Here is a 26,856-nt window from a genome sequence, read left to right as displayed (position 1 = left end):
TCCTGGGGCTCTATTCACAAACAGACCTCACAGAGCCCCAGGACAACACAATTACACCCAACCAACCAAATCATGAGAAAACAAAAAAAATATTATTTACAAAAATTGTCAAAAAAACAGAGCAAATGAGAATGCTATTTGGCCCTAAACAGAGAGTGGCCGAATATCTGACCACTGTGACTGACCCAAACTTAAGGATATCTTTGACTATGGACAGACTCAGTGAGCATAACCTTGTTATTGAGAAAGGTCTCCGAAGGCAGACCTGGCTCTCAAGAGAAGATAGGCACTTCTGTGAGTGTAATGTTTACTGTTCATTTTTTTGTTAATTTTTTGTACATTGTCTACTTCACTTGCTTTGACAATGTTAACATATGTTTCCCATGAGAGAGAGAGAGAGAGAGAGAGAGAGGAGCTGAGAGAGAGAGAGGAGCTGAGAGAGAGAGAGGAGCTGAAAGCGAGAGAGAGGGAGCTGAAAGCGAGAGAGAGGGAGCTGAGAGAGAGAGAGAGAAAGAGAGAGAGAGAGGGAGGTGAAAACGAGAGAGAGAGAGAGAGAGAGAGGTGAAAGCGAGAGAGAGAGAGGGAGAGAGTGCGGTGAAAGCGAGAGAGAGAGGGAGGTGAAAGCGAGAGAGAGGGAGGTGAGAGAGAGAGAGAGAGAGGGGGACAAAAGAAACATTGAGAGTGAGAGGGATGAGATGACACACTGATATGAAGAGAGAGAAAGGGAGGGGAGAGAGGACACATGAGAAGTGTGCATGGAGGGGTGTCTTTAATGAAGTGAATAATGTAGATTGTTCTGTTGGGAGACCGTACAGACTCTCTAGTAACATTATGTGTAGATTGTTCTGTTGGGAGACCGTACAGACTCTCTAGTAACATAATGTGTAGATTGTTCTGTTGGGAGACCGTACAGACTCTCTAGTAACATTATGCATAGATTGTTCTGTTGGGAGACCATACAGACTCTCTGGTAACATTATGTGTAGATTGTTCTGTTGGGAGACCGTACAGACTCTCTGGTAACATTCTGTGTAGATTGTTCTGTTGGGAGACCGTACAGACTCTCTAGTAACATTCTGTGTAGATTGTTCTGTTGGGAGACCGTACAGCCTCTCTGGTAGCATTCTGTGTAGATTGTTCTGTTGGGAGACCGTACAGACTCTCTGGTAACATTATGTGTAGATTGTTCTGTTGGGAGACCGTACAGACTCTCTGGTAGCATTCTGTGTAGATTGTTCTGTTGGGAGACCGTACAGACTCTCTAGTAACATTATGGGTAGATTGTTCTGTTGGGAGACCGTACAGACTCTCTAGTAACATTATGTGTAGATTGTTCTGTTGGGAGACCGTACAGACCCTCCGGTAACATTCTGTGTAGATTGTTCTGTTGGGAGACCGTACAGACCCTCCGGTAACATTCTGTGTAGATTGTTCTGTTGGGAGACCGTACAGACTCTCTGGTAACATTCTGTGTAGATTGTTCTGTTGGGAGACCGTACAGACCCTCCGGTAACATTCTGTGTAGATTGTTCTGTTGGGAGACCGTACAGACTCTCTAGTAACATTATGTGTAGATTGTTCTGTTGGGAGACCGTACAGACTCTCTGGTAACATTATGTGTAGATTGTTCTGTTGGGAGACCGTACAGACTCTCTGGTAACATTCTGTGTAGATTGTTCTGTTGGGAGACCGTACAGACTCTCTGGTAACATTCTGTGTAGATTGTTCTGTTGGGAGACCGTACAGACTCTCTGGTAACATTATGTGTAGATTGTTCTGTTGGGAGACCGTACAGACTCTCTGGTAACATTATGTGTAGATTGTTCTGTTGGGAGACCGTACAGACTCTCTGGTAACATTCTGTGTAGATTGTTCTGTTGGGAGACCGTACAGACCCTCCGGTAACATTCTGTGTAGATTGTTCTGTTGGGAGACCGTACAGACTCTCTAGTAACATTATGTGTAGATTGTTCTGTTGGGAGACCGTACAGACTCTCTGGTAACATTATGTGTAGATTGTTCTGTTGGGAGACCGTACAGACTCTCTGGTAACATTCTGTGTAGATTGTTCTGTTGGGAGACCGTACAGACTCTCTGGTAACATTCTGTGTAGATTGTTCTGTTGGGAGACCGTACAGATTCTCTGGTAACATTATGTGTAGATTGTTCTGTTGGGAGACCGTACAGACTCTCTGGTAACATTATGTGTAGATTGTTCTGTTGGGAGACCGTACAGACTTTCTGGTAACATTCTGTGTAGATTGTTCTGTTGGGAGACCGTACAGACTCTCTAGAAACATTCTGTGTAGATTGTTCTGTTGGGAGACCGTACAGACCCTCCGGTAACGCTCTGTGTAGATTGTTCTGTTGGGAGACCGTACAGACTCTCCGGTAACATTCTGTGTAGATTGTTCTGTTGGGAGACCGTACAGACTCTCCGGTAACATTCTGTGTAGATTGTTCTGTTGGGAGACCGTACAGACCCTCCGGTAACATTCTGTGTAGATTGTTCTGTTGGGAGACCGTACAGACTCTCTGGTAACATTCTGTGTAGACCCTTGTTCTGTTGTTCTGTTGGGAGACCGTACAGACCCTCCGGTAACATTCTGTGTAGATTGTTCTGTTGGGAGACCGTACAGACTCTCTGGTAACATTCTGTGTAGATTGTTCTGTTGGGAGACCGTACAGACCCTCCGGTAACATTCTGTGTAGATTGTTCTGTTGGGAGACCGTACAGACTCTCTAGTAACATTATGTGTAGATTGTTCTGTTGGGAGACCGTACAGACTCTCTGGTAACATTATGTGTAGATTGTTCTGTTGGGAGACCGTACAGACTCTCTGGTAACATTCTGTGTAGATTGTTCTGTTGGGAGACCGTACAGACTCTCTGGTAACATTCTGTGTAGATTGTTCTGTTGGGAGACCGTACAGACTCTCTGGTAACATTATGTGTAGATTGTTCTGTTGGGAGACCGTACAGACTCTCTGGTAACATTATGTGTAGATTGTTCTGTTGGGAGACCGTACAGACTCTCTGGTAACATTCTGTGTAGATTGTTCTGTTGGGAGACCGTACAGACTCTCTAGAAACATTCTGTGTAGATTGTTCTGTTGGGAGACCGTACAGACCCTCCGGTATCGCTCTGTGTAGATTGTTCTGTTGGGAGACCGTACAGACTCTCCGGTAACATTCTGTGTAGATTGTTCTGTTGGGAGACCGTACAGACTCTCCGGTAACATTCTGTGTAGATTGTTCTGTTGGGAGACCGTACAGACCCTCCGGTAACATTCTGTGTAGATTGTTCTGTTGGGAGACCGTACAGACTCTCTGGTAACATTCTGTGTAGATTGTTCTGTTGGGAGACCGTACAGACCCTCCGGTAACATTCTGTGTAGATTGTTCTGTTGGGAGACCGTACAGACTCTCTGGTAACATTCTGTGTAGATTGTTCTGTTGGGAGACCGTACATACTCTCCGGTAACATTCTGTGTAGATTGTTCTGTTGGGAGACCGTACAGACGCTCTGGTAACATTCTGTGTAGATTGTTCTGTTGGGAGAACGTACAGACTCTCTGGTAACATTCTGTGTAGATTGTTCTGTTGGGAGACCGTACAGACCCTCCGGTAACATTCTGTGTGCATTCATGTATATACACTGGGGTGCCTTTAACATGAGAGAGATCAAAGGCTATGGATTGGTGTTTAAAAAATTATCTCTCTTCTTTCTCCTCTCCCACACCCTCCCCCTCTCTCTGTAATAAGGAAGCAGACTGAATCAAATTACCAATTAAAAGAGTCCTCTGTAGCTGGATGAATACACACATGATATTATCTGAAGGAGAGAGAGAGAAGGCAGGGTGTTGATGTTATTTTGAGAGTATAGTACAGCACAGCAGTTCAACATTACAGATCTAGGACCTTCTCTCTCTCTCTCTCTCTGTGTGTGTGTGTGTGTGTGTGTGTGTGTGTGTGTGTGTGTGTGTGTGTGTGTGTGTGTGTGTGTGTGTGTGTGTGTGTGTGTGTGTGTGTGTGTGTGTGTGTGTGTGTGTGTAATGCTCTCGTTATGTGTGTGTGCATACTGAATACCTGAGATGTTTTGGTTGTGTGCATAACCAAGTATTTGATATGCTTGTGGGTGCACCATGTTACTTAACATACAGTATATTAACATGACCTTTCCTTAGTCCCCAGTGCTGCCACAGTGGTGATAGTGATCTGTATCGCCGCCCTGGTGGTGGTGGTTGTGCTAGGCATCTACCGTATTCACCTGACACACCAACAGGAGGGCAGGAGCTCAGAAACAACCAAAGAGAGAGAGCTGGACTGGGATGACTCAGCGCTCAATATCACAGTCAATCCTATGGAGGTAAGGTGAAGAGGGGGACTGAAAACAAAACCGTGGGGGAGGAATAAAGGAAGGAAGATGAGTGTTGTACGGACCAGATGTTGGAACAGCCTTAAGTGCAGTCAGGATCAGGGGCAAAATACCGTCCAGTTTATTAACAGTGACTTGGGGTTCCAGGTGAATGACAAAAACCTATGAATAGTTACATCATCAACAAAGGTATTTACTAAATTAACAGACTCTCGAAGTACAGGTCTGAATAGAAATCAAAAACCTAAGTCTCAATCAGGCCTACCACACAGCTCACATACCAAACCAACTGTTGCAGGTTGGGGTATACCAGGCTATGAACAGCCTCCCACACAGCTCACATACCAAACCAACTGTAGCAGGTTGGGGTATACCAGGCTATGAACAGCCTCCCACATAGCTCACATACCAAACCAACTGTAGCAGGTTGTGGTATACCAGGCTATGGACAGCCTCCCACACAGCTCACATACCAAACCAACTGTAGCAGGTTGGGGTATACCAGGCTATGGACAGCCTCCCACACAGCTCACATACCAAACCAACTGTAGCAGGTTGGGGTATACCAGGCTATGGACAGCCTCCCACACAGCTCACATACCAAACCAACTGTAGCAGGTTGGGGTATACCAGGCTATGGACAGCCTCCCACACAGCTCACATACCAAACCAACTGTAGCAGGTTGGGGTATACCAGGCTATGAACAGCCTCCCACACAGCTCACATACCAAACCAACTGTAGCAGGTTGGGGTATACCAGGCTATGGACAGCCTCCCACACAGCTCACATACCAAACCAACTGCAGGTTGGGGTAGGTTCCACACAGCTCACATACCAAACCAACTGGGGTTGGGGTACCAGGCTATGAACAGCCTCCCACACAGCTCACATACCAAACCAACTGTAGCAGGTTGGGGTATACCAGGCTATGGACAGCCTCCCACACAGCTCACATACCAAACCAACTGTAGCAGGTTGGGGTATACCAGGCTATGGACAGCCTCCCACACAGCTCACATACCAGAGCTAGAACATCAATCATAATTCAATCATAATAACAGGCATCTTCATTACACCCACATTTACATTTGCGTAGCAAGTGTTCATGTCCAGCTGAACATGGCATCCACTTGGAGGTTTGAAAAAGGGTCAATTACTGCATTTAAAGATTAAACTGAAATGTGTCACAATGCAACGTGACCAAACATTTCCTTGACACATAATTAGCCTTATGCAACAGTGGCAAAAAAATAAGATAACAACAGTATACCATTAGGATATATGATTTACTAGATATATGGGGGGGAAATGAACACGCTTGTCACACCCTGACCTTAGAGCCTTTTTATTTCTCTATTTGGTTAGGTCGGGGTGTGATTTGGGTGGGCATTCTAGTTTTTCTATTTCTTTGTTGGCGGGTATGGTTCCCAATCAAAGGCAGCTGTCTATCGTTGTCTCTGATTGGGGATCATACTTAGGCAGCCCCTTTTCCCACCTTAGATTGTGGTATATTGTTTTTGCATAGTTGCTGTCTAGCCCTGCAGAACTTACATTCGGTTTTGTATTTTGTTATTTTGTCGGAGTTCAGTATTCAAAATCATGAACACTTTCCACGCTGCGCTTTGGTTTCATTCATCTAACGACGAACGTAACAACGCTAAACAATTTATGGGGAAGGGGAATTCAAACATTTGTGACGAGAGCTACTGAGTCAGCTTCATCACAGCATCTGAAATAGAGTGAGTAACTGAAGTTTGAGGGCAGAGGGACAAATTCAGGGAAGAGGAGAGAAAGGGAGAAATGGGACATAGTGAAACAGAGTAGGATACACAAGGGCCACAGTAATCAGCTCCGGAACCTGTCACACACCTGTTGCCTCTCTGTGCCCCATGCAGAACTTCCAGGAGCCCCAGGGAGCTGAGGAAGAAGCCAGCGAAGAGGACGAGGAGGATGAGGAAGACGATGACATCACCAGCGCCGAGTCAAACGACAGCGAGGAGGAAGAGGAGGAGGTCCCAGGAGCTCTCAGTGTAAAACAGGGCAGCAAGAGGGGCCAGCTGGACTGGGACAACTCTACATTAACCTGCTGAATACAGTCACACATACACACTGACGCACACACACACACACACACACACACACACACACAAACACTAATATACACACACACACACACACACACGCTGAGGCATCAACATACACACTACCATAAAATCAATTGTTTAATCATGAGAGACGACCTGAGATTTTTCTCAATTGAGTCAACATCTCCCCCTACTGGTGAAAATGGAAATGGTGATGAGAATAGAATGAGCACTAAAGTAATACACACGTGTCAAACACACACACACACACACACACACACACACACACACACACACACACACACACTCACTCACACACGTGTCAAACCCGCACACACACACACTCATTCACTCACATACACACACACACACTCACTCACATACAAGCGAACAACGCCAGCCTGTACTCCATTTAAAAATACTCCTTTCCTTAATGTCAAATCATGTGGTGTTAACTAAAGGCTACGATGTGGTACTCCAATGCTGTAATACTATCTTGTGGTCCTGAGTCAGTACCTCAGACCTCAAGCCCTCATCCACAAGCTGACAGCTTATCTACTGTTTTATACTGAGACTGTGAAAAAACAACTCAACTAAATGTTAAAATACTCTATACAGCTGAAATTGCTCGTCAAACATCTGATTTCCACCTATTTTTTCAGGGTCTAAAATCTCATCTGAAAAACTGTGGTCCTATAGGTCGCCATGATCCTTTTTAATGGTTTCTTTCCCATAGGCACATAGTGGTACAGTCCACTGTGCTAGAGTTAAGATGGTACAGTCCAATATAGGGAAACTCCTTCCATCCTTACCATGTTATCTGTGTACAGTATATCATACCTTCTGTCCATTGCATCAAATTACAATTTAAGGCATAACAAGAAAAAAATATTATTGCATTGATTTGCAGTATTTTAATACCTGAAAAATATTTTGGAGGTTTGTTGCAATGGAATATATTTGATTTAATGCTGCTTATTTCATCCTGGATGAGGTGTCCAGGTGATTTTAAAGAGTTATGCCGTCCCCCAATGGCACTAAACAGTCTTTAGTTGTTTTTCGATTGATGTGCTGTTGGAGATGTTGTACTTACCTGAGGCATAGTCATGCAGGTGCCACATTACAGAATGTTCAGAAATGTGTTGCATAGAACTGACACATCTCTCTGTCACGCAAAACAATAACCATGTCAGCTCTGTGCATTTAAATTCTATCTTCAATATTGTGTATATACATTGCACACAACTGAATAAGCACCCAGGTGAAAGTTGGCTTTTTCTGTTCTGTTTCTTGGACACACTACGAGAGAGGAGGAACCTTGTAAATGTGTATATGTTCCTCTTACCTGTAGATACTAACTAGAGTAGGTGACCCCGCCCTGAACCTAGCAAGCCCCTCCCTCTTTTCTTCTGTATGTATGCACATAACCCCGCCCGTGTCAATTAAATCTGTACATATTACACCAAACCCTGCCCCGCTCTCTGTGTTTGTATCTCTATGTTCAGTTCATTCCAAATGGCTATGCTTTCTGTCTGCTAAGACAGGCAAGTTAAACCAACTTAAGCCCAACTTAAGCCCAACTTAAACTGGTTAATGGAAATGTATAAGGTCTTCTATCGTTCTGTAGTCAATACCAGCAACCCCCCTTACCCCTATCTTACACAGTCTGCCTAATATAAAATGTTACTTTACCTGGCATGAGGAGAAATTGAAAGTTTCTATTTTCTACATTTGGGTATTTGACTGTGTGACCCTGCTTGATGTAATCCTTTCCAGGGATAGTCCTTCGGTTCTATCTGGGAGAACCCTGTCTTGAAGAGCCCGTGTATAGCTAGCTACAAGTTCATGTAAAGTGTTCAACAGTTGTGTAGGGTTACACCTGTGCTTGTGACGTGAGACCTTGTCCTCAACCTCCACCATGTTACTTTCAGCTCCTGAACCCCTCTCACACCTGTACCCCTACCCCCTTGGAACTTTTGCTAGACTTTGCATCAACCCTCCCCAATGTTCTCCCAGAGTTTGTTTTAGAGGTGGAAGGTGAAAATAAATATGAACCTTGTAAAATGGGTAAAAGCTTTTTTAGTTTTTCTTGACGTTTTCTTTGGACTGTTTTCTTAGTTTCCTTTGGTTGGTCACTACAGCACTTTCTGTAAATGGACCAATAAAGAGTTGTTTTAGAATCTAGCTGTTTCTCTCGTTCATTCTGCAGTCACAGATCAATTTGTTCAACACAGAAAACAACTAGGGGGAAATCAAATGGAGTGGGAAATACTCAGCAGCCGGGTCACTAGTTAGTCATATAGTTAAGACTATGGCATTTCAAAGCTATGAAAGGTATTAGGCCCATCTAACCGTTTAAACTGAGGGCAATACTCAACACAGCATCTTCATTGCGAGAAGACGGATCACCTGCAACTTCTGATTTGAAAGTTCACATTTAATCCAATGTCTCCATCTAGTGGACATCTTTAGTGGTATGTTTGGTGGTGTTTTATCAACTTGTTTCTCAATGAGGAAATAGGCCATAGCGGACCCTATTATAGGGCTTGGAATTTCTTCGCGTTACGACATGATACGGCCGCCGCGGACGCTGTTATAATTACGTCATAGATGGCCGCAAGTTTACGTCATAGTAAAACAGTTGAGATATTCCTGCAAGATTCACATTTCGATCACACACGTGCTGAAGAACGTAAGTGCCTCAGTAGCCCTCCACCTGCAAGCCAATGAAAAATTCAAAGGAATTAACCAGATTAGGCTAATTGTGTTAAAGTGTCAACATTGGGTAATTAAATATAAAGATCTCTATTAGAATGTACAAGGAAATGTAAGCTAATAAGTCAAATATAAAGTAGGCTAGCCTAATGAGTGACATCTAATCATGACTTTCTTTTCTTTAGGATATCTCAGCACATAAAATACAACTAGGAATCACTTATCTAATACAATAATGCCTGGTACTGATTCTGAATCTGGCTGTTGGCCACGCTTGAGATCTTCAAAGAAGCGCTCCAACCCCAAAGCCAAACACACAGGAAAGGAGATAGGGTAAGAAACTGATTTTAAAAAGCCTGACAAGTACTGAAGTAGTGCCAAATATGATTATTATGTTTGTATAGACAGGAATAACTGTTGTAGTTATCTTAAAATGGCTGGCGTAGTTGTGGAGGGAGGATATTGTACTGTAACAGTGATGATGTATGTAGGCTACATTAGTATTTTTCTCCAGCTCTCTCCTCTGAACCCTAAGCCTGCCTGTTACCCCTTCTAGCGCTCAGGATGCCCAGACCAAAGCTGAGCTAGACCCAATGACCCGCTCCCTGGCTCTCCACCTGTGCTGCCCAGCCTGTGACACTCTCCTCCTCCAGCCTGTGTCTCTGCCCTGTGGCCACTGCCTCTGCCAGCCCTGCCTGGAGGGCATCCGCAAGAAGCCCTCCAGCACCAAGGCCTCTGATGCCCAACAGGCCCAGCCCTACTCCCAGTGCCCCAGTTGCCTGGTTCAGTACTCCCTCCAGCCTGGCGGGGCCTGGCCCTTCCCAGAGAATCTTCTTCTGGCCAACGTATCTGAGCAGCTCCTAGAGAGGCTGGAGGGCCTGAGGCGGGTGAAGCAACCCAAAAACACCCGGGCCAAGGACACATCCCTGAGGGTGACCGCCTGCGGAATCTGCTCTAAGCAGCGCGAGGCCCAGAGCTACTGCCACACCTGTGGCCTCAACAACTGTGCCAAGTGCCTGAGAAAACTCCATGGCAACCGGGCATTCCAGGCCCACGTGCTGATGGAGCCCGTGGAGGGTGGGTGCCGCGATCCATGCCCCACCCACCACGACAGCTCCCTATCCCACTGTTGCCTTGACGATGGAGCTCTGGGGTGCCAGGGGTGCATGGAACAGGGGCACCAGGGGCATGACGTGTCACCCGTCCACGAGGCCCGTGCCCGCAGGGAGGTGGGCATCCGCAATTCACTGGAGCAGGCTGAGAAGGGTAAGGTCACATCTACTGCTCTATTGTTTCTGAGACTCTTTATATAAGTTCCACTAAGGGCTGTTTTTCTTTGTATTCATTTTATGGATTTATGTTGTTAATTTGAAGTCTTAATGTTTCTGCACAAACAGCTTTGGTTCAGTTAATTAGCTTTCATAAGTGCAGCCAAAATCTACCAGAGTTCAGGTTTCACATCTTAATTACTGCAAGTAAAAAATACATTCCCCAAACCGCATCTCTGTGAACCACAGTAATGGTAACCATTATGTCAAACATCTTACTCCGTTGTGGCAATTGAGTAAACTCAAAGTAAATTAATTGAAAGTGAATGAATACAGGAAGTTAAGTTTGTATCAGATGTTTATTGCTGCCCTTGTCACGTGGCTGTAGTGAAGTCCCAGTGTGAAGCCGACATGGTGTCCATGGATCAGTTGAGGGCCCGAACGGGCACCGACGGTGCCGAGCAGAGACGCCGCGTGCGCGAGGGCTTCCTGTCTCTCCGTAATGTCCTGCTAGACCAGGAGGCGGCACTGCTCTCCCACCTGGACATCCTGACCTCCAGTACCTGCAGCGGTGCCAGGGACTTCCTCCAGAACTCTGCTCCACTCCTGGGCTCCCTGACTGGGCTGGAGGTGATCTCTGAGCAGGCCCTCCTGGAGCCCGACACCGTGGCCTTCCTGACTGGGGCCATGGCTCTGACCCAGTGGCTGCAGAAGGTCAACGGGGACATCTACCGCCCTGCCCTGACTCTCCAGGAGGGGGAGCCCTTCAAGGGGGTGAAGATGGACTTTGACGCCCTCCTTAGAGACCTGCAGGGCCTTCTGGTGACCCACCTCCACTGGAAGAGCCCTGAAGTGGATGCAGTGGTTGCATCAGCGACCAGCGTTGAGTCAGACGTTTTGGAGGGGTGCTGCGAGGTTTTGCAGGTGCCATCCTGCCCAGGGACCCCCCACCGCACCCTGGCCCTGGCGGACTCCCCCCTGAGCCCCCGGAACCCCAAGAGCCCCAGAAAGCTGGTGATGGAGGAACAGCTGGGCCTGTCGGCTGGGGACTGCAGCGATAAGGAGCGCCACCTGCTGCCCAGGCCCCCCATCATCTACCAGCACATCGTCAGCGGAGACACTGTGGAGGTACAGTTACACAGCAACTAGGGACTTATTATAAACTTAAAATGTATTGTTTTATATCTATGTGAAGTTATGCAATATGATGATAACTCTATTTGTCTGTGTAGATCTTCTGGATGCTGCCCATGGGCGAGGAGATGGAGACCTTTGACATCCACTTCCAGGATGCTGTTGCCATGGGGATGGCCATGGAGGAGGCGAAGGGAGTGGTCCTGGTGGGGCTGAAGACCTGCAACCTGCAGACAGCCGGGCTCCACCTAGACACACACTACCTGTTCCGGGCACGCTCTGTCAACAGCCACGGGGCCGGGGAGTGGAGCTCCTCCTACAGGGTGAGTACAGTACTACATGACCAATGACATTCTGACTGTGAGGCCAATCCTATTTTAAGATACATTATATTACTGACAACTAACTTGAGTTGTGTTCATGTTGTCATTGTTCCCAGGTGAACACCGAGCGCCAGGGAGACGAGGCCAAGGCAGCCGTGACACAGGAAATCTAACTCGTACAACAGGAAATGAAGAACCCACACATCATATGTCACTTACAATCTGTCTTTTCCACATACACTGCATTATCAGGCAGAAACATACTCTGCATTATCAGGCAGAAACATACACTGCATTATCAGGCAGAAACATACACTGCATTATCAGGCAGAAACATACATTGCATTATCAGGCAGAAACATACACTGCATTATCAGGCAGAAACATACATTGCATTATCAGGCAGAAACATACATTGCATTATCAGGCAGAAACATACACTGCATTATCAGGCAGAAACATACACTGCATTATCAGGCAGAAACATACATTGCATAATAAAAATAAAGCAAGCTACTTTGAAAAAGTGAGCTATTTAATTTTTTTACCAAAAACAATGCTTTGTGGAATTTGTTCTTAACTAATAAATAATGGTTACATAGAATTACATTGTATTGACCACTTGACAATATAAATTATAGTCTTTAGTCACGCCTCGGTGCCCAGTGCAAACAGCGGAAATCCTTCTTTAATCACCTATGAAACAAAACACTCATTAGTATCAGGCTAACGAGTCCTAGGTGACCCTCTCGTTATACAACAGTAAATAATGACATCCTATTACCCCCAGCAGCAGCCCTCTGCTACTACAGCCCACACCACTCTCAAGGACATGGTAATACACTCATTAGTATCAGGCTAACGAGTCCTAGGTGACCCTCTCGTTATACAACAGTATATAATGACATCCTATTACCCCCAGCAGCAGCCCTCTGCTACTACAGCCCACACCACTCTCAAGGACATGGTAATACACTCATTAGTATCAGGCTAACGAGTCCTAGGTGACCCTCTCGTTATACAACAGTATATAATGACATCCTATTACCCCCAGCAGCAGCCCTCTGCTACTACAGCCCACACCACTCTCAAGGACATGGTAATACACTTATTAGTATCAGGCTAACGAGTCCTAGGTGACCCTCTCGTTATACAACAGTATATAATGACATCCTATTACCCCCAGCAGCAGCCCTCTGCTACTACAGCCCACACCACTCTCAAGGACATGGTAATACACTCATTCTAATTAACTCACTTCAGAAAGTGCACTGTCTGGAAAAATGATGTAAGCTAAATGCTAATGAGTGGCTAGAGTGTCACGTATAGTAGGTGGTACACCGTGGTGTGTGTGTGTGTTGTTTGGCTAATTACTGGTCCACCCGGTGAGTGGTTGGTTATATGAGGGTTGGTCTGGGTGAAAAGTCTTTAAGGTGAACATGGTGTTTGTGCAGTAATATGAGTCATCTGCTCCACTATGAGAGGCTGTTAAGCTGCAATATCACACTTCATCTAGTGTGATATTGGCATCGCTCTATTTCTCTCTCTTTCTTTCTCTCTGTCTCCCTCACTCTCTCTTTCATTCACACACATTTACACAAGGAACCCAATTCTGATATTTTCCCACTAATTGTTATTTTTCCCAATCAGATCAGCTGTTTTGCCAATAATTGGGCAAAAGATCAGATTTGGGCTGCCTTGTAAACACAGGCTTATAGTTCTGTCTTTCTCATCAGCTTATCTGTGTTCTTTGCTGAGGTTTACACATTGATCATAGTCATCTTTTCTATTTTCTTCAAAATCTACATACTGCATCATCTTATCAATTATCATCCTCATCATCATCGTTACCATCACCATTGTATGTGAAGAAAGATAGGATTTATGGCACAGTGTTATTTGAGGATTCATCAGAGATAATACTGTAATTGTACCTGATTGTGTACTTACTGTAGGAATATGAGAAAGTGACTTGATTTGAAATGTTACAGTGCAGTAGGCCTGCTCCTCCTGGACAAGTACAAAGTTACAGTGCAGTAGGCCTGATCCTCCTGGACAAGTACAAAGTTACAGTGCAGTAGGCCTGCTCCTCCTGGACAAGTACAAAGTTACAGTGCAGTAGGCCTGATCCTCCTGGACAAGTACAAAGTTACAGTGCAGTAGGAAGGATCCTCCTGGACAAGTACAAAGTTACAGTGCAGTAGGCCTGATCCTCCTGGACAAGTACAAAGTTACAGTGCAGTAGGCCTGATCCTCCTGGACAAGTACAAAGTTACAGTGCAGTAGGCCTGATCCTCCTGGACAAGTACAAAGTTACAGTGCAGTAGGAAGGATCCTCCTGGACAAGTACAAAGTTACAGTGCAGTAGGCCTGATCCTCCTGGACAAGTACAAAGTTACAGTGCAGTAGGCCTGATCCTCCTGGACAAGTACAAAGTTACAGTGCAGTAGGCCTGCTCCTCCTGGACAAGTACAAAGTTACAGTGCAGTAGGCCTGATCCTCCTGGACAAGTACAAAGTTACAGTGCAGTAGGCCTGATCCTCCTGGACAAGTACAATGTTACAGTGCAGTAGGCCTGATCCTCCTGGACAAGTACAAAGTTACAGTGCAGTAGGCCTGATCCTCCTGGACAAGTACAATGGTTTAAAATATCAGAAATGAGCAGAATTGACCAAAAGATGGCAGCATAGATCCTACCAGCACCGGATCAGGTGAGTTTAGTATGACACGGTTTTGACCTTCATCAGAGATTTTGCTGGTGATCATGATTGTATAATAACAGAGAGTAGCACACAAAGTCAGAGGAACTGGGACTCATGCCGAGCACAAATGACTTGCTTACATTTGAGGGCTGACGTCAGTACAAACACAGCAGGGGTGACGTTTGTGGACAGAGAGGGAGAATCTTAATTGTATACTCCTCGTGTCCTCTCTCCTCGCCTCCTTCTCAAAACCCATTGGATGAGAAAGCCAGAGGTCCCTCCCCTATGGCTTTCTCCTCCAATGAGTTTTGAGAAGGAAGAGAGGAGAGAGGACGCGAGCAGTAGGCAATTGAGATTCTCCCATACAGTAAAGCCTGTGATCCTTGTGGCATAGTGACTCATTGTGAATCAATGCATGTGTTTGTTATAAGATTGTGTCTGTTTGTAAGGTCAGGAGGCCATACAGTCATCCGAAGGTGTTGATGTTATCTGCAGAACACACACAACACACACACACGCAGATAAACACACACAGCTGTAAGGGGTTTAGGCAATGTCACTGGTACCGCCTTAAGGCTGTGGGTTCCAATTATTCTTTGTGTGTGTGTGTGTGTGTGTGTGTGCGTGCGTGCGTGCGTGCGTGCGTGTGTATTAGAGTTGCTAATTTGAGATGAACCCTGAATAGGCAGTGGTTGACATTTGAAAAGGTTGAGATGGAGGGTGGGGGGGTCTCACTCCTATTCTGACAAAATAATTGGTCCCCTTGTGCGGAATGGACCGAGGATAAAGCATTGAGACTCAAGCTTTTGCCCTAGCTAGTCCATAGCCCAATTATTGTAAAAATCAAATAAATATCTATGCTTACAATATACTGTGGTAGGCAAAATGTATTGCCATGTCACTCAGTCTTTCTCTTTTCTTCTCTATCTCTCAACATCTGTTCTCAGTATGCAGTTATGCAATATGCAGTTATGCAAAACTCATGTTTATTCAATAATAATAAGCGATAAGTAGGAGGTAGGAAAGGAAGCAGTGGGAGAGAGAGAAATGACAAGAGAGAGAGAGAAATGACAAGAGAGAGAGAGAAATGACAAGAGAGAGAGAGAGAGATGACAAGAGAGAGAGAGAGATGACAAGAGAGAGAGAGAGATGACAAGAGAGAGAGAGATGACAAGAGAGAGAGAGAGATGACAAGAGAGAGAGCAATTGAGATAAAGTGAGAGAGAGAGAGAGAGAGAGAGACACACACACACAATTTAAATGCAAACAAAACACTCGCCCACATATAAGGCGCAGTGGTTCAGCACAGTGGAAGCAATATAGGCTGTTACTTATTTTCCTGGTTTATAATGAGCAAAAAACATGGTGGCGTTTGACTGTCAATATATGATGATCAAATCAATCTGGTTTAGTGACACACCGGGTAGGAAATTAGATGAGAAAAACTATGACATTTGAGATGAGAAACACACTATGACATTTGAGATGAGAAACACACTATGACATCTGAGATGAGAAACACTATGACATTTGAGATGAGAAACACTATGACATTTGAGATGAGAAACACTATGACATTTGAGATGAGAAACACACTATGACATTTGAGATGAGAAACACACTATGACATTTGAGATGAGAAACACTATGACATTTGAGATGAGAAACACTATGACATTTGAGATGAGAAACACACTATGACATTTGATTATGACATTTGAGATGAGAAACACTATGACATTTGAGATGAGAAACACACTATGACATTTGAGATGAGAAACACTATGACATTTGAGATGAGAAACACTATGACATTTGAGATGAGAAACACACTATGACATTTGAGATGAGAAACACACTATGACATTTGAGATGAGAAACACTATGACATTTGAGATGAGAAACACTATGACATTTGAGATGAGAAACACACTATGACATTTGAGATGAGAAACACTATGACATTTGAGATGAGAAACACTATGACATTTGAGATGAGAAACACACTATGACATTTGAGATGAGAAACACACTATGACATTTGAGATGAGAAACACTATGACATTTGAGATGAGAAACACACTATGACATTTGAGATGAGAAACACACTATGACATTTGAGATGAGAAACACACTATGACATTTGAGATGAGAAACACTATGACATTTGAGATGAGAAACACACTATGACATTTGAGATGAGAAACACTATCACATTTGAGATGAGAACCACTATCACATTTGAGATGAGAAACACTATCACATTTGAGATGAGAAACCCTATCACATTTGAGATGAGAAACACATACAATGCATTTGGAAAATATTCAGACCTCCTTGACTTTGTTCTAATTTTGTTACACTACAGCCTTATTCTGAAATGCATTAAATAAAACATTGTCCTCAATCTAGACACAATACCCCATAATATTTTTTTAACCAGAAATACCTTATTTACATAAGTATTCAGACCCTTTGCTAAGAGACTTGAAATTGAGTTCATCCTTTAAATGTTCCTACAACTTGATTGGAGTCCACCTGTGGTAAATTCAATTTGATTGGACATGATTTAGAAAGGTACACATGTCTATATAAAGGTCCCACAGTTGTCAGTTCATGTCAGAGCAAAAACCAAGCCATGAGGTTGAAGCAATTGTCCATAGAGCTCCGAGAAAGGATTGTGTCGAGGCACAGATCTGTGGAAGAGTACCAAAAAATGTCTGCAGCACTGAAGGTCCCCAAGAACCCAGTGGCCTCCATAATTCTTAAAAGGAACTGAGCAATCAGGGGAGAAGGACCTTGGTAAGGGAGGTGACCAATCTGGTCAATCTGACAGAGCTCCAGAGTTCCTCTGTGGAGATGGGAGAACCTTCCAGAACAACAACCATCTCTGCAGCACTCCACCTTAATGGTAGAGTGGCCAGACGGAAGCCACTCCTCAGTGAAAGGCACAGCCCGATTTGAGTTTGCCAAAAGGCACCTAAAGGACTCTCAGACTATGAGAAACAAGATTCTCTGGTCTGATAAAACCAAGATTGAACTCTTTGGCCTGAATGCCAAGTGTCACGTCTGGAGGAAACGTGGCACCATCCCTTCAGTAAAGCATGGTGGTGGTAGCATCAGTCTGTGGGGATGTTTTCAGCGGCAGGGACTGGGAGACTAGTCAGGATTGAGGGAAAGATGAACGGAGCAAAGTACAGAGATCCTTGATGAAAACTTGCTCCAGAGCACTCATGACCTCAGACTAGGGTGAAGGCTCACCTTCCAACAGGACAATGACCCTAAGCACACAGCCAAACCAATGAAGGAGTGGCTTTGGGACAAGTATCTGAATGTCCTTGAGTGGCCCAGCCAGAGCCCAGACTTGAACCCAATCGAACATCTCTGGAGACCTGAAAATAGCTGTGCAGCGATGCTCCCCATCAACTCTCACAGAGCTTGAGAGGTGTGCCAAGCTTGTAGCATCATACCAAGGTTTTTTTTTATACATTTGCTAAAATATCTAAGAACCTGTTTTTGCTTTGTCATTATGAGGAAAAACATTTTTTAAATACATTTTAGAATAAGGTTGTAACGTAACAAAATGTGGAAAAAATCCATGGGTCTGTCTGTCTGTAGCTCACAGCACACACACAGTTGGTCTGTAGCTCACAGCACACACACACACAGTCTGTCTGTAGCTCACAGACCCAGCAAAATGCTCACTAAGACATAAGCATCCAACTGATGATGATCATTCATAGCCTGAGAGAGAGAGAGAGAGGGAGAGGGAGAGAGAGAGGGGGAATGAGAGAAAGAAAGAGAGAGAAGGGGAGAGAAAGAGAAAGAGAGAGAGAGAGAGAGAGAGAGAGAGAGAGAGAGAGAGAGAGAGAGGGGAAGAGAGAGTAAGAGAATTTCCATAGTTCTATGAAAGTGCTGAGCAGGCAGCTGTTAGTCAAGCGTCAGGTGTGTTAACAGCAATGAGAACACATCCATCTGGTAGTCTGACCACACACACACACACACACAATGATATGCAGGCTGAGCACAGCACATAATAAGCATACCCCAGGCACCATTTGAACCATTCTACGGTTGAAAGCAGTCAAGACGTTAAAAAATATGTATACCGTCGGGCAATCAATGGTAATGTGTATAATGACAAAATATAATCAATGTGGTTGTACAATGACTTGTGATCAATGGTGATGTTTAGTATTGGAATTGATTTCATGCTATTTCAATATCCTGTCCCTGAGGCCAGAATCAATAGGCCTTAAATCATAACGCCTATGTCTACTATCTGGTCTACCTTCATGTAGGCCTATCTTACTCTCTGTAGACCTATTAGGAGAAGAGCCTACAAGCATGTATTCAAGGCTATAGCTGTGTATGCCTTAGCCCTAGATCATAACTCTCAGTTCTATTCCATTACATAGAAGAGTCATTGGACAAAGGTGTCGCCTGAGGGGGGAGTTTTGTTAAGAGCCGCAATGCTCGGTCTGAACATTAATACACATCGCTTGTGGTACGGTTTTGGAAGCCTAAGGGCCTTATCTTTCATAATGGAAATCATAAAAAATGTCAAAGGTTAAATTGACACATTCCTTTTTAGGGTTAGGGTTCCTACACTGCCATACTTCTATGTTACCAGGCTTGTTTACGGAAATCAGACAGAAGACAGAGTGGACCACATGTGCTAATTCTCTGTCTGCGTCTCTGAACACCTGTGTGTAAACATGTTGTCACTGAAGAATAATGTCAGCTGTGTTACATCCAGTGAAAACAGTTTACAGTAAGTGTACATTGTGCATTTGTGAAATAGTTTGTATGTGATATTAAAGTAGAGGGATTTATGTTTCTTGGGCTCCTGAGTAGCGCAGCAGTCTAAGGCCCTGCATCTCAGTGCTAGAGGCGTCACTACAGACCCTGGATTGATCCTGGGCTGTATCACAACCGGCTGTGACCGGTTGACCCATAGGGCGGCGCACAATTGGCCCAGCGTCGTCGAGTGTTTGGACGGGGTAGACAGTGATTGTAAAATAAGAATTTGTTCTTAACTGATTTGCCTAGTTAAATAAATAAATAAATAAATAGAACCATACCGCAATTGAGAATTGATTTACTTTTAAATAGAGTATTTGGCTGTTTGGCTTCCAGAGCCAATTCACCCTTTAAATAGAAGGTCCTTGGACAAACGTTAGGCTCCTTTAGTCCAAAATGTGGCTATGTAGGCCTATAATATGCCGAACAAAAATATAAACGCAACATGCAACAATTTCAAAGATTTTACTGTTACAGTTCATATAAGGAAATGAGTTAACTGAAATAAATGAATTAGGTAGCGGTGTGGATCAGAAACCAGTCAGTGTCTCGTATCATGCAGAGCAAAAAATCTCTTTAGCAAAGAGATGGCTGTTGATTGTGGCCTGTGGAATGATGTCCCACTCCTCTTCAAAGGCTGCGAAGTTGCTGGATATTGGCGGGAACTGGAACATGCTGTCGTACACGATCCAGAGCATTCCAAATATGCTCAATGGGTGACATGTCTGGTGAGTATGCAGGCCAAGGAAGAACTGGCAAATTTTCAGCTTCCAGGAATAGTGTACAGATCCTTGTGACATTGGGCCGTACATTATCATGCTGAAACATGAGGTGATGGTGGCGGATGAATGGCACGACAATGGGCCTCAGGATCTCGTCACGGTATCTCTGTGCATTCAAATTGTCATCAATAAAGTGCAATTGTGTTTGTTGTCTGTAGCTTATGCCTGTCCATACCATAACCCAACCACCACCATGGGACACTCTGTTCACAACGTTGACATCAGCAAACCATTCGCCCACACAACGCAATACATGCTGTCTGCCTTCCACACTTCTCCAGCGTGCCAGTGGTCATCGAAGGTGAGCATTTACCCACTGAAGTTGGCTACGACGCTGAACTGCAGTCAGGTCAAGACCCTGGTGAGGACGACGATCAAGCAGATGAGCTTTCCTAAGATGATTTCTGACAGTTTGTGCAGGCATTCTTTTGTTGTGTTAACCCATAGTTTTATCAGCTGTCCAGGTGGCTGGTCTCAGCTGATCCCGCAGGTGAAGAAGCCAGATGTGGAGGTCCTGGGCTGGCATGGTTACACGTGGTCTGCGGTTGTGAGGCCGGTTGGACATACTGCCAAATTCTCTAAAACGTTGTCTTATGGTAGAGAACTTAACATAAAATTGACTGGCAACAGCTCTGGTGGCCATTCCTGCAGTCAGCAGTCTCAAAACTTGAGACATCTGTGGCATTGTGTTGTGTGACAAACTGCAAATTTTATAACTGTCCTTTTATTTTTCCCAGCACAAGGTGCACCTGTGTAATGAGAATACTGTTTAATCCGCTTCTTGATATGCAGGTGGATGGACTATCTTGGCAAAGGATAAATGCTCACTAACAGGGATGTTAACAAATGTGTGCACTACATTTCAGAGAAATAAGCTTTTTGTGTGTATGGAAAATTTCTGGATCTTTTATTTCAGCTCATGAAACATGGGACCAACACTTTATGTGGGGTGGCAGGGTAGCCTAGTGGTTAGAGAGTTGGACTAGTAACTGAAAGGGTTGCAAGTTCAAATCCCTGAGCTGACAAGGTACAAATCTGTCGTTCTGCCCCTGAACAGGCAGTTAACCCACTGTTCCTAGGCCGCCATTGAAAATAAGAATTTGTTCTTAACTTACTTGCCTAGTTAAATAAAGGTAAAATGTTACGTTTATATTTTTGTTCAGTATATTTAGTTGAATTAAGGCTAGTTGCATAAAACTTTCAACTCTCTCTCTGATGTGTTGTCAAATTTAGACTAGGCTTCTTATTCACTCCCCGAGGTCAGTGTTGAATTGTATCGTTATATCATTGCTACGAGAATCGGTAGACTTTAGGACGGCGAAAAGAAATGGCTCTGCTGGTGCCCTAGCCTTCACCTATTCCCGATCCTATCCCTCGAGCGACGTGGCCAATCAGTGTGTGTGTCAGCGACACATGAATGGTGATATCCAAGAAATGGAACAAAGAAGCCGCTCGTATCGAATTTCCATCGATAAAGAAAATTCGCGGATGAAACAGCACAGAAGATTTGTTGTTACGGCTTGAGTGAAACCAAATGAATATCTTCGACGCAAAGTCCAACTGTTTTGGTTTGCTCAATGAGGGAACTTGGTCTCGTGAGAGCTTTGTCGATCGCCAGGCGAGGCTGTTGGCTACATTGGAACGTAAGTAAAAACATATCTTGCCTGTTTCATTTTATTGCGTCGAATATAATCATGTTTCAACACATTATATAGTGTTGTTCAATATGCTTTCTTCGTGATGTTTAGAAAATTTGTCAATGTTTACAACTTTTGGTACATGTTTTTATGACCGCACCGACTCAAACCGCATGAGAAGGCTAATTTAGGACTTTTTGAGAACAAGCGGAATCAAATTAAGTCTACTGGGAAGCGCGGCTTGGTAACTGGAGAAACTAACGTTACTTGGCATCTAACGTTACTTGTAAAGGACGTTTTATTAATTCATCCCACCGTTTACAATAGCTTGGAAAATAATGGCGAAAGATTAATACACTGATTAGAATGTTTTCGAAACGATATAATGAAAAGGTTATGTGGCTGCAAGCAAATAAACAATTTCCAAACATGTTTATAGTTGACAACATGCAGTACATTCAGCACCTCATATTGTCGAGAACAGGGACACCGAATAGGCCACCGTAATTGTTACTTACATTAGGAAAGGAATTTTTTTCAGAAAATATTTTGCCACTATTGTGGTGTACACATTTGCAGAACTCGCATGTCTGGTTTCAGTTTCAATTTGATTTCCCATTGTCACAGCGGCGTTTACGTATGTGAGCGAGTCTACAGACGTGAACAAACAGTAGAGCGATACAGTATTTTTTACAACGAATGTGGATTTGCCAAATCGGACGCCTATTCCGGTGTATCTGTTCCAGTTTGTTGGTGGTAAATGCTTTATCCCCTGGAGTAGTGGGTAACCACAAGTGTCTGATGACCGGTTACTGTGTGATGGACCTGTGGAGGAGCCAGTAATATAGATAATGATTTGTCTTTCCTTAATGTGTTTTAGTGCATGGTACATTAATATACCTCGTTGCCACCAGAGTAGGCCTTGCTTACTCATTTGAGTAGGCTTACAACTAACCCATTAAATGGAAAACTACTACCAGTTTATGGTGGTTGCATATAGGCCTAATGAATGAATAATTCCCTGGGGTAGGAAGCAGTCCATATTTTATTTTCTGGTGTAGAACCATTCATGGCCCCCACACTCCAAATTATTGACATCTGGAGTTTGAACCCATGACCTCAGTCATGTTCATAGGTCACCTGACCCTGTAGGCACCTGGGTGGGCTACAGCCATAGTGCATCATGACCACACAGATGCAGAGCTGGGATAGGCAAACTGTTGGATTTTTAGGGGGGACCAAATACAATGCTATTTCTCTGTAAACAATTAAGACTTTCAGCTTGCTTATAGAAAAGAGCACTCAACATGTGCTGCACTGACACAAATGGCTGATTGGTTAAAATAAATTGATAATAAGAATATTGTGGAAGCTGTACTGTTAGATTTCAGTACAGCCTTGCATATTATTGACCATAACTTGTTGTTGAGAACTTATGTTATAGCTTTTCAACCTCTGCCATAGCTCATAATCTATGATATCTATCTAATAGAACACGGATGGTTTTCTTTAATGGAAGCTTCTCTAATGTTCAACATGTAAATTGTGGTATACCACAGGGCAGTTCTCTAGGCCTTCTACTCTTTTTGAAAATATTTTTACCAATTACCTGCCATTGGCATTCAACAAAGCCTGTGTCCATGAAGGCTGATGCTTCAACCCTATACACGTGTGCAACCACAATTAGTAAAATCACAGCAACCCTAAACAAAGAGTTGCAGTCAGTTTTAGAATGGGTGGCCAGTAATATACTGGTCCCCCAACATCTCTAAAACTAAGAGCATTGTATTGGGTACAAATCATTCCCTAAGTTCTAGACCTAAGCTGAATCTGGTCATGAATGGTGTGGCTGTTGAGACTAAATTGCTTGGAGTTACTTTAGATTGTAAACCGTCATGGTCAAAACATATTGATTCAGTGGTTGTAAAGTTGGGGATAAGTGTGTCTGCGATAAAGAGATGCTCAGATTTTTTTGACACCACACTCCACAAAGCAAGTCCTGCAGGGAAACATACAGTATTAGTATTATACATAATAATGATGGCATGGAACTCCCATCTCGTATAGCGCAAGTGAACAGCTAATTTGGTTTAAAAAAACAATAAAGCAACACCTCACGGCATGCCTCTTCCCCATGTGACCTACTTTTTGTGTGTATGTATACAGTTGAAGTCGGAAGTTTACATACACCTTAGCCAAATGCATTTAAACTCAGTTTTTCACAATTCCTGACATTTAATCCTAGTAAAAATTCCCTGTTTTAGTTCAGTTAGGATCACCACATTATTTTAAGAATGTGAAATGTCAGAATAATAGAATAAATCATTATTTATTTCAGCTTTTATTTATTTTATCACATTCCCATTGGTTCAGAAGTTTACATACACTCAATTAGTATTTGGTAGCATTGCATTTAAATTGTTTAAATTGGGTCAAATGTTTCGGGTAGCCTTCCACAAGCTTCCCACAATAAGTTGGTTGAATTTTGGCCCATTCCTCCTGACAGAGCTGGTGTAACTGAGTCAGGTTTGTTGGCCTCCTTGCTCGTGCAGGCTTTCTCAGTTCTGCCCACACATTTTCTATAGGGGCTTTGTGGTGGCCACTCCAATACCTTGACTTTGTGGTCCTTAAACCATTTTGCCACAACTTTGGTAGTATGTTTGGGGTCATTGTCCATTTGGAAGACCCATTTGCGACCAAGCGTTTAACTTCCTGACTGATGTGGTATCAATATATTCCATTTAATTGTCCTACCTCATGATGCAATCCTTTTTGTGAAGTGCACCAATCCCTCCTGCAGCAAAGCACCCCCACAACATGATGCTGCCACCCCCGTGCTTCACGGTTGGGATGGTGTTCTTCGTCTTGCAAGCATCCCCCTTTTTCCTCCAAACTTCTTCCTTGCCGAGCGGCCTTTCAGCTTATGTCAATATAGGACTCATTTTACTGTGGATATAGATACTTTTCTACCGGTTTCCTCCAGCATCTTCACAAGGTCCTTTGCTGTTGTTCTCGGATTGATTTGCACTTTTCGCACCAAAGTACGTTGGTGCGAAAAGGAGACAAAACAAGTCTCCTTCCTGAGCGGTATGACGACTGCGTGGTCCCATGGTGTTTATACTTGCATGCTATTGCTCCCAAGGATAAACCAGACTTGTGGAGGTCAACTATTTTTTTGAGGTCTTGGCTGATTTCTTTTGATTTTCCCATGACGTCAAGCAAGGAGGCACTGAGTTCGAAGGTAGGCCTTGAAATACATCCCCAGGTACACCTCCAATTGACTCAAATGTTGTCAATTAGCCTTTCAGAAGCTTATAAAGCCATGACATCAATTTCTGGAATTTTCCAAGGTGTTTGTCACAGTCAACTTAATGTATGTAAACTTCTGACCCACTGGAATTGTGATACAGTGAAATAATTTGTCTAAACAATTGTTGGAAAAATGACTTGTCATGCACAAAGTAGATGTCCTAACCGACTTGGCAAAACTATAGTTTGTTAACAAGAAATTTGTGGAGTGGTTGAAAAATGAGTTTTAATGACTCCAACCTAAGTGTATGTAAACTTCTGACTTCAACTGTACTCTCGTTCTCACTCAATCTTTATTTTCTGCTCCCTCTCACTTTCTAGTCTTCTCTCTTTTTACCCCCCCTGCCTTCTATGTCTCACAAATGTGATGATGGTGTGATGAGGTATTTTTATAGAAGTTAAGTGACATTGCTTCATTCACTCATTTTAAGGACTCTGAAGAATAGCAACCAAGATGACATTTGGTCACCTTTATACTGCCAGACAGTGCCACACCCCTCAGATTTCCACTCCATCTCCCTCCATCAGACAGGTGCATGCTACTCATGTTGATCATCTTAGGAACATACCTTCCAGGAACATAACTTTCAGAACATCACAAATCATTTCACATCCTCTTCTGTCGGTCTGTCCAATAAAAGCCTGGGAGGGACAAGCACGCTCCAGAGGAACGGCAGGCTGCGGTTCTTCCACTCCACCCTCCTCGGAGCCTGTCTGGTCATGAGAAGTGATGAATTCATTGTAATCTCCACACAAACCAACAGTGCTGCGTCAGTAAGCTGTCCAGAGTCTTGACACACCAGCACTAGTCCCATCGACTGTGCCTGTCCCGTAATCCATTGTCCCTCCCTCCCACCCAGGGTCAGGGACGGTCATGTTGCCACTACGCCAGTGCTGCTGAGTCAGTCAAATGGTAATGTTTTTAAATATCCCATTAAAAGTGATCGGTCACTGAATGAAACACTGGGCTGTAAGGGACAGTTTAAAGTCCTCATGTTCCCACTGTTATATTATATAGTCACTAGTAGTTTTAATTAATTTAATTGTTCAAGTTGCGGCATGACTCAAGTGTTCATACACTGTCCAAGGGCGTTTTAATCAGTTTTGGACTCACTTGGGCTTCACCTTTAGTAGGTGTGTGACTCGATCAAAGGTCATTTGCTTTTCCATAGCCACTTTTGTACTATAGTTATAGTCTGCTCTTCCTAATGTCACTTGTGTCTAGGGCTGTTACCATGACCATATTACTGTCACTCCGGCGGTCGAGTTATGACGACAGTCAAATTCCATGTGAGCGTTTAGTCACGGTAATTAGGCTTCTCTAAGCTCTGCTGCTGATGGTCATTAGTAGCCTACCAAACTTGCTAACTGCCTGGTACACAGCACTCTAATGTTCCTCTAATCACTCTGACATCATGACAGCCTATGCAATTGCATTAAAGGTTTTGATGGCCTCTATCAAAAAGAGGATCCCATCAGCTTTCTATTGGCTAGGCCTACTATGTATCTTAACTTTTCTAATATTAAGCACATTGCTAAGCTTTACAACAGGAGTATAGCATACATGCCCCTGTTCCATGATAATAGTCTATTCGAAATCAAAACATATTTCACACGTTATTTTGTATATTTAAAGACCTTAATAGTCTGATGGGTGACAATATTAGCCTAGTATAGAACAAGAAGCCCTGCACACTGTTAGCTCCCAATTCACTGCTT

The 26,856-nt window shown here is 43.7% G+C and overlaps 2 protein-coding genes across 2 annotated transcripts in view; both read left to right on the top strand.

Moving 5' to 3' along the window:
- Window positions 1-8,648, top strand: part of LOC115141311 (calsyntenin-2-like) — a 584,100-nt gene extending 575,452 nt beyond the window's left edge. Inside the window, exons 16-17 of the mRNA XM_065000494.1 lie at window positions 4,188-4,369; window positions 6,276-8,648. Coding sequence (XP_064856566.1) covers window positions 4,188-4,369; window positions 6,276-6,470 — 377 coding nt within the window. The 3' untranslated portion in view covers window positions 6,471-8,648. The remainder of the gene's footprint in view (window positions 1-4,187; window positions 4,370-6,275) is intronic.
- Window positions 8,649-9,370: 722 nt separating this feature from the next.
- LOC115142208 (tripartite motif-containing protein 42-like) lies at window positions 9,371-12,452 on the top strand. The gene is made up of 5 exons (XM_029681667.2): window positions 9,371-9,512; window positions 9,736-10,445; window positions 10,836-11,575; window positions 11,680-11,904; window positions 12,021-12,452. The coding sequence occupies exons 1-5, from the start codon at window positions 9,415-9,417 to the stop codon at window positions 12,075-12,077; spliced, it is 1,830 nt and encodes a 609-aa protein (XP_029537527.2). The 5' UTR covers window positions 9,371-9,414; the 3' UTR covers window positions 12,078-12,452.
- Window positions 12,453-26,856: the final 14,404 nt, after the last annotated feature.

This window comes from Oncorhynchus nerka, linkage group LG14 (assembly GCF_034236695.1).
Source record: "Oncorhynchus nerka isolate Pitt River linkage group LG14, Oner_Uvic_2.0, whole genome shotgun sequence".
Classification (NCBI taxonomy): domain Eukaryota; kingdom Metazoa; phylum Chordata; class Actinopteri; order Salmoniformes; family Salmonidae; genus Oncorhynchus; species Oncorhynchus nerka.
The sequence above is the reverse complement of the archived record's forward strand: the minus strand, read 5'-3'. Positions and strand labels throughout refer to the sequence as shown.